Source organism: Cavia porcellus, unplaced genomic scaffold (assembly GCF_034190915.1).
Source record: "Cavia porcellus strain 051 isolate PalLab524CR breed Dunkin Hartley unplaced genomic scaffold, mCavPor4.1 scaffold_16, whole genome shotgun sequence".
Lineage (NCBI taxonomy): Eukaryota > Metazoa > Chordata > Mammalia > Rodentia > Caviidae > Cavia > Cavia porcellus.
Genome location: NW_026947499.1, coordinates 60,229,936 through 60,238,822, shown reverse-complemented (window position 1 = coordinate 60,238,822; position 8,887 = coordinate 60,229,936). Strand labels below are relative to the sequence as shown.

Here is an 8,887-nt window from a genome sequence, read left to right as displayed (position 1 = left end):
CTGTGAATGAAAATATCTTTCGAAAATACCGGATTAGGGAGATGTGGCTAGAGATGTGGCTGTATGGTAGACTACTTGCCTATCATATGTAAGGCCCTGGGTTTGATCCCTGGGAACACACACACACACACACACACAACTGTTCGCATGTACATGTGCACACAAACATACTCAATAAAGCACTACAAATAATATGCATTATTATTCTTGCCTGAGGGCTTCTCCTGTCTGAACTTTCACAATCACCATCACTTCTCTCTGTAATATCTATTCTTGGTTGCTTGTAAAACAAAAGGGTTCACAAAGATACTGGAAAGAGAACCACCTAAAAAAGTCAAAATAGAGGCCTAACAAGAGCAGTAATACTCCTTTGTGTCTGCCCATTCACGACCTTGCTTCTTAGTCATTTAACCTTCGGAGAAGCAAGAGCCTCCCCAACTTTAAAGCGGAGAAAGCTCTGTTCTTAAGCACATGCTGACTGAAGAAATTCCCTATTCCAGTGAGAGCTCGTATCTCACACACATATATCAGATGGCCTGATGAATTAGGGGTTACGCCATAACTGAAATTAATGTGAAAATCTCTGGTACCCTCCCTTTAATACTTTTTATGCACGCCATCCACAATGGAAGGACAAGTGTTAAGGCTGGTGAGACCAGCACTACAAGATTAGTTCTTTACACACAGTGCATGGGCTTAAACTTTTAAGTCTCAATTAAAATGGCTAATTAAAATATAAGCTAATTAATTTTTGATTCTTACAGTTTTCACCTGGTATTTATAGATTCGCTTGTGACCATCATTTCCGCTATTTCCCCCACAAGGCTATCAGCACCCTAAGTTTCCCCCACAAAGCGTTTTCGATGTCAGTGCACATCTGCTGTATATAGGTTACCTCAAGTCTATCTGAACCAGGGCAGTTCTCCTGGCAGCAAAACGAACTCAGGAGACTATTTTAAATAGATAACTTCGAGGTCAGTTGCATGACATAATTAGAAACAAAATGGCTTACGATTAATTATAATTTTATTAACTATCAGAGTCAAAAACTAAAAAGACTTGTAACAATCTTTTGCTACATTTCTTACAAATATCACAAAACATTAAGTTTTTTCATTATATACTTTATCTTTTTAATTTTTCATCTAGTTTTTCATGTACCTAGGATAGACATAAAACAACTTTTGAAAATGGTACTAAAAGGACAAGTCATTAAAAATCAATTTGGTTACTACATTTTTTTTCAAGGACTTTACTTATTACTGGTTAAGAAATAAAGCATACCACTCACTACCCTACACAAATAAAAACACTAATTAAAGGTAAAAAAAAAAAAATAGGAGAAAGTGAACAGGTCATTTATTTCAGTAACTACACTTTCTGCCCCAATCACCAAATGACCCAAGGCTGGGTAAGTCCGAGTGGTAAAACACCCACTAAACAGTGATCACATCCAGATTCTCAGCTATTAGCAAAGACAGGGCCCCTGGACATCCTTTGCACAAGACAATCATTTGTACAGTATGATAATAAATAAGTATTTCTATAGTATGACATTATTACGAGAGGAACAATTCTGAAAACAATATCTGTAGCTCCCAAACATTAACTTAGTCAGCTGGGAAATATTTTCCTAACTGAGGTACATTTCTAAGGGGGAAAAAAAAATCACTGAAACTTCATTTGAAATGTTAAGAGTACTTAAAAATCAGAAAAAAAGGGTGCAGAGAATAATTTTATTCTACAATACAAACAAGACTCTTTAGGATTATGTCAGTATAACTCCCTGATGGACTTTTGTCTCAAAATTCTTAATATGAAAGTCATAAATATTAGGTTTGAAACTGCTGACATTTTACCAAGACTAACAGCACACAAAGAAAACTTTTTTAAAAAATTACCTGTTACATGAAATAAGCAATTACTAAGTAAAAGGGCTTCCAAATTATAAAGCTTACAAAACAGCTCTATACTTTCCAAAATCACAGAAGGCCAAAGACACCAGGAATTAAAAAGATATTTGAAACAAACACCAGCTTAAAATACACGAAACAACTTGGACAAGATTCTCATACAAAAAAGCACAAATGAGATGAAGCTAAAAGTATCTGAATTTAATCCAGTTAAGCCATCTAAACTGTTTCACTTCCTAAATGAAATTAAATTTATTCCAAAACTTTTAAATATCTAAACAGTCTGAATTTCCTTTACTTGCCCATGAAATATATTTTTAAAAAATTCTGATGACAGCACAGAGTTTGATAGAACAGAAAACCAAATCAGTGCTGGACCCTCAAGTACTTCCTTCATCACTGAACATACTGAATAAATTAAGGTTCTTTCTAGAATTCTAGAAATTAATAAGAACTGCTTCCCCAACCTAAAGATACACTGCAAAGGAGAAGGGGGAAAAATCAGAATTCCCATTGTTGATGGAAGTATCTAAGAATTTCTGAAGTAGTAGAGAAACTACATAGCTTTTGGGATGTTTTTCAAACATCAGTGCCTTGGTCATTTTAAGTGCCTTAATTCTTAGAAAAAATTTAAGCTACTGTTTCATTACTCCAGTTACAAGGTATTGTGTCTTTTGAAGTATCTGTAGAGTTCTCTTTTCCCTGAAAGCAATCATGATGGACTTAAGGCAGTCTGTTGGCAAAGAATGACAGAAGAAATTTGTCCAAGCCCGACAAGCACTGGAATAATGAGGGGATTCAGAGTTACAACTGGACAAAGAAAAGTAATTTTTAGGTCCCCAAATCACTCCAACCTTAATTAACTTTAAACAAATTAATGAAAGGCCATGATTAGTAAAATCTGTTCACTTTGCTTAAGCAATCCTAACACGAGCAAGGCAGGGCCACCCCTCCAGTACACACCGCCTTCCCATTGCACCCAAGCCCAGCCGCCCAGGAGAGCAGTCAGTCTGTCGGCAGCAGCTACTTGAGCAGGCTTTGCAGCATGGCAGTCGCGTAGGTGGGCCGCGCCTGCCTGCTCTCGATTGCACTCTGAAGGTACTGGATGCCTCCACAGCGTTCCCAGATCTCTTCAAACTGCCTTGGCAAAATCTCAGCACCACGCTTCCGAGTGAGGCCTGTCTCTTCCAGGTTCAGCTCACACATCTCCATGTCATCTTTACCTGTACACAGCAGACACCGAAAATTACCTTCTCGTTCTGGAATGATTTCTTGAGCTTTATTCCAGGAGTATCTATCAACTCTCACAAACCTGAGATCTTTTTAAGACTTTTTTTTTCTCTATGATGGAAATGTGCTTAATAATTTCACCAGGAAACAAATCTGTCCCCACTAAAGACCCTTTCAAAATTGATGAACACCATAGTTTATCAAAAAGTCATCAGACTAACAAAAATGATACATGTCCTCAAGCTATTACAAAGCAACAACTATAAATAATCATTAATGTAGTTTCTTAAGATACAGACAAGTTTCAGTGTGCTCTACAATGGTATAATCTGAGCAATTTTGCATTACAAATCAGTTAACCCTCAGCTGACATGTGACCTAATAGCAGAACACCATCATCCAACACTGAAATTCAGTTAATTATTACATTCAGCATCAGAATGTATCATTCAAAGGGTTTTAAAGCCTTTTTGTTTCACACATTTTCTCCTGCAAAATACACACCGGCCACAAGAAGGATGGGTGGCTTGTCAGGGTGGAGCTCCATTTGCCGGGCGATCCAGGGCCCATCGAAGTGGGCATACCACCAGCCTTTCTTCTTACTCTGGGGATCTTTGTACTGGTCAGCAGGGCGGATGAATGGGATTCGGAAGAATCGCTGCTGCCGGTTCATTTCAATCTCCTGCTGCCTGGCAGGAAGCTGAACGGCCGGGTTCTGCTGAGCTATTATATAGAAGAGGAATGTTAGTTACAGCTGTGGCTCAAGGGAAAGGAAAATATCCTTTTAACCCTAGAATGCACAAGAACACCTCCCGAAAGACAGAAGGAGGTTCCCGGTAATAAAGTTACTGCTATAAAGGAATACAATTCAGAGTATGGTTTCTTAGAAGTGTCTCAGTCTTTTCTTAAAGATGTTCCTTAGCATTCATGGCATACACCACACACACACACACACACACACACACGCACACGCACACGCACAAGCACACACACACCATCATCATCACCTATAGAAACCAAACCACCATACCCCCACAAAGGACTGTTACCAATAACCTGAAATAAACCTGCACAAAAGGAATGCAAATTAGTATTATTTACTAGATTTGTATTTTTCCTCCAAAGATTTCAAATGAAAGTTGCAAAGTGATTTTTATTGGACTATTTACAATAAAACAAACTTAAATAAGAATTTTAAAAATCTGTTATAATCACAATTACCACAACAATAAGTCATATAAAATTCTTCTCTCTTACTAATAGATTTGGGGATTTTAAGTGGCCAAGATAACACAGATATGAGTAACAGACAAACTCTTGACCAAATAAAATCTGAAACAGTAAGCATGAACTTTCTCTCAAACATGTTTACTTATCTCAAAATCAGAGTTCTTTTGGAATAAAATCCACTGAAGTAAGAGGAAAGAGTCTAATACTCTTTGAGCCAGCAGGAAAGAAAAGTCCCTCTTTCAATGCTAAGCATTCTACTCACAGCACTCTTTTATTCTTTGCTCAATTTTCATTACTGAAAAATTGGGCTTTTGTTTTATCTGCAAAAGTAAACACTCCCCTGGAGCAATGATTTTACATCTTTAGTAGCATAATTTTGGTAAACATGTTTAATATACTTTCTACACACAACTGTAAAAACACACCAATCATTTACTGCAGTTCCAAGAATCTCAGGATGGAAATAAAGTATGTCTTTGAAAAGTTATATAATAGCTTTCAGATAGGATACAAGAATAGCCACGTGGCTTTTGTAAGAAATTATAAATACTGAAAGAATGAAAATACTTTTACTCTACTTTTTACACCTAGAAAGAGCAAAAGGGATGTAGCAGTTGAATTTACTACTTTGCAAATCAGAGAAAGCAACAACAACCAAGCAAAGCCACATATGCCTAAGAAAGTACAAGAAGCCAGTTTGGTTAGTGATTTTAAAAACCCGCATCACCTTCAGCATATTAAGAGAGATGTATTTATTTATTCTTTTGTTTCTGTTTCCCTAAAGCTATATACAGCTCAGAGATAACACTGCAAGTTTTTAAAAAAAACTTTTATAAAAAGTACTCAATATTAAAACCTTCAAAGAGGATTTTTAAAAATTTTTCTCCATCTTAAGAACTAGAATTTAACAGCTGATTGGACAGTAACTATAATACTGATAGTCATGCATTAATTAGCCTATTTTTCCTTTTAAAATAATGGTCTACTGTTACTCGGTATATTTATTCTGTTACTCAATAAAATTTAAAAACCAAAGTCTCTAATAGGTTTGTCTCCTAAAGGAAGAATGGAAACAATAAGGAAGACTAGAAACTAGTATCTATCTGGAAAACTTCAAAAATACAGATCTTAAAGGCTTGAAACTAGCTGGGGATTTAGCTCAGTGGCACAAGCACCTGACTGGCAAACACAAAGTTGTGAGTTCAATCCCCAGTACCAAAAAAAAAAAAAAAAAAGCTTGAAACTTACCTAACCAACTTTCTTTCACATCTAATTGTATTATCTTTTAAGGATACAAAATTTGTTTCAAACGTAGCTTTATATATTATCAGACGTATTTTAAAAAGCCAGGCATGGTGGCACACGCCTCTAATCCCAGCACTCTGGAGGCAGAGGCAGGAGAAAGCTGTGAGTTCGAGGCCAGCCTGGGCTATAAAGGGAGCTCAAAGGCCAGCCTGAACTGTACAGTGAAACTCTGTCTCAAAAACACACACAAAAAAAGATGGCCAAACAAATTGGCTAGTGTATAGTATATGACACTATATCAAATCATTCCTGCTCAACTGATTCCAGATGAAATTTACTGAATACTGAAGTTACTAAAAGCTTCCAAATTACAAAAGAATGTGTCTCATATAAAGCCACAAAAGTAACAAAATAATCTCCTCTTCTCTATATTAGAAGTTTCCGTACTAACATACAAAACTCAATTATTTTGGCTAAACACGGACACCATCACTATTTGAAAATAAAGTGTCTGAAACCAACACCTAAAAGTTAGACTTTGTTCTCAGGATCAGCTGCTGCATTAACAGAAGAGAGTCTTGCTACAATAAGAATTGTGTACACTCACAGTATAAAATACTAGTTATTTTTAAAAGGAATCTTAAAAAAACAACAGAATTTAGATTTTGTTCTAAATATATAATTTGGATTGATCCAAATAAAAGCATCATTCAAGCTAAAATATATCTTCATACAGATAAGCCAATTTAATGTACTACAATTCCACTTAAAATTGTAGCAAAACAATGTTTAACAGAAGTTAGTACTTTATAAAGTATTTAACCCATTTCCAGTTAGCTCATGAGTTACCACCCATTGACTTACGTGAATTGTTCAAAAATGGTGCAAAATCTGTGAACAAATATTTTATATTGAAGACAAAAATGCCAAAGTTGTTTTTCAGCATTTTCTACTCATAAAGCCATCCCATCAATTGAGGTGGTGACTACGAAGTAAATATCCTAGTCAAGAGTCAAATATTCTCAGAATTACCTACAAGTAAGTATTGCTTTCTAATTTGGTAAAAAAAAAAAAAAAAAAAAAGGAGGGGGGGGCTGCTTTGATCCGTGTTTTAGGAAACCATGTATGACGCACATGTGAAGAGAACCAAACTATGAAAATTATACTTAATTTGTAATTTTGGGACACAGTGATAGTAGACACAGTATCTCTTTCAACTTTTTCATATGCTTGCAGTCTGGAAACAAAAATTACTTCTAAAATCATTGCTATAGGCAATTAAATACGATAAACATTTATTGAGTAGTTTGCCATTGCTCCATATACTACTTCTGAAAATCTCTTTCTGCAGTAAATGAGATGTGAGCTACTTCAGGGCTCCAAGAATGGTCTGGGTTGTCCTTATCACCAGAATTTGCCACGACTACTGCCTCAGGAACTGTTATCATCAATACCATCAGGTTACATTTTTATTTTACAATACCTTCTCAAAAAATGAATTCTAATCCTTCTAAACATTAGACTACAATTTCTTTTACAGGGTGCTTAGCTGCCCATTAGATATTGCCTAAATACAGAATTTTCTTAAGTGAGCTAGTGAGCATCTAGATGCCCACTGCTTTTCTTTTTAGCTATGTTTCTGTATCAAACTAAATTTTATATAAGAAAAAAATACAAAAAATCAAAGTTAAGCAAATATACAGAAATTAAGATTTTTATCCTGGCTCATCAATGATATAATCTGAAGGCCAGCTAAATATGGAGTGTTCACATCAAACTCCTACATTTATACGAACACTTGAATGTGACTCAGAAAATTTTCCTATCTACTCTTTCATTGCCCCTTGCTAAATTATTAAAGGAAACTGTACTTGTATCAATTAAATGAGCCACATACTATCTGTACCTTCTGGGGCAAAATTAGATGTACAGGCATCAAAGGCTGGCTTAAAAATACATGGACTACATGCATGTTCAAAATCTGTATGTCCAATACAAGTGTCTATTGATTTTAAGAAGTGCGATCACACAGATGGCTACATTTTCAGATACAGCACAATGAAAGTTTGTCAGGTTAAAGATACTAATTATATTTACTGCTAAAAAGATCATATTTAAAAGAATAGCCACAACTTTTTGATTTTTTTGGTTTTTTGGTTTTTACAAAACAAAGGTAACTTATGGCAGATACTTAGTACACACACAATGAACAGGTAAAGGATTCATCCAGTCATCTTCAATGTACAGGGGGAAAAATTAAACAGAAAAAGACGGTGCGGATCACAGTGTTTAGTAAGCTTCCAACTGTGTTCTCTACCAGCTGCTCCTGAGGGTTACACACTGCCTAAGGCCACCTCTTGACCAATCACTGCCACCAAAATCTTACTCATTAAAAATGGTATTGCCCCAAATCCACTCTCTGCAACAACTTAGAAAAACATTGACATTCTACAATTTAATTAAGTTCACTTAAGCTTTCGTTCATTTGGAAGATTGTGACAATAGCAAAATACAGCCAAATGCTTATTTTCTAATGACCTTGGGTCCTACACTATTAGTAAGCTATACTATCAAGTATTGAGAAAATGTCATTTAATAAAAGATCTTAAATCGCTGCCACCTTGTTGTTAAATGGAATTAAATTAGTAAATTATGACAGTATAAAAACAGCAAGTTGAACAAATAAAATTTCAGTTACTCATTTAAAGATCATATACGACAGGTATTCTACGTTAATGTTGGAGCTTGTGCCACTTTTACTATGTTATATCAGTCTACTCTATTTCCAATTTCAAACACTTGGCCTCCTGCGTAACAATATCCCAGTTTAAAACTCAGATCATGGGCCATGCAAAACTGTGGTCTCAACCAAGGTAATATTTCTCACTCCAGTATTTTCACACTGTTATAAAGTAATGCTTGCAGTGAACCCTTCTGAACAGAGGCTGAGAGCATAAACGGAGAGCCCTTGAAATAACTCCTCTGTTCCAGGCTGTAATGCCACTCTGGGGAGTCAGAGGCACTTACACCTACAAATAAAAAGGGACATATTCTAAAATGCTACACAAAAATAAACTCAAAATGAAGGAAAAATTAAACAATATCCTTTTGGCAAGTATACTCATTTGCTTAGGTAAAACTCATTTCACATGTAAGTAAAAAAATCATAGTAATCTTTACATTTTCACATGTATTACCTGTGTGTGTGTGTGTGTGTGTGTGTGTGTGTGTGTGTGTGTGTGTAAGTAACACCACGGACTTACAGGATT

The 8,887-nt window shown here is 35.6% G+C and overlaps 1 protein-coding gene across 8 annotated transcripts in view; it reads right to left on the bottom strand.

Annotated features, from left to right (window-relative positions):
• Window positions 1-1,008: 1,008 nt before the first annotated feature.
• The window catches only part of Myo6 (myosin VI), a 160,455-nt gene continuing 152,576 nt past the window's right edge, over window positions 1,009-8,887 (bottom strand). For 5 of the 8 annotated variants that reach the window (XM_013141780.3, XM_063226919.1, XM_063226921.1 and 2 more), the window contains 3 exons: window positions 6,483-6,509; window positions 3,648-3,866; window positions 1,009-3,136 (listed from right to left, as the gene is read on the bottom strand). In XM_013141780.3, the coding sequence (XP_012997234.1) occupies window positions 2,937-3,136; window positions 3,648-3,866; window positions 6,483-6,509 (446 nt within the window). In that variant the 3' untranslated portion in view covers window positions 1,009-2,936. The remainder of the gene's footprint in view (window positions 3,137-3,647; window positions 3,867-6,482; window positions 6,510-8,887) is intronic. The other 3 variants (XM_063226918.1, XM_063226920.1, XM_063226923.1) reach the window with 1 other exon arrangement.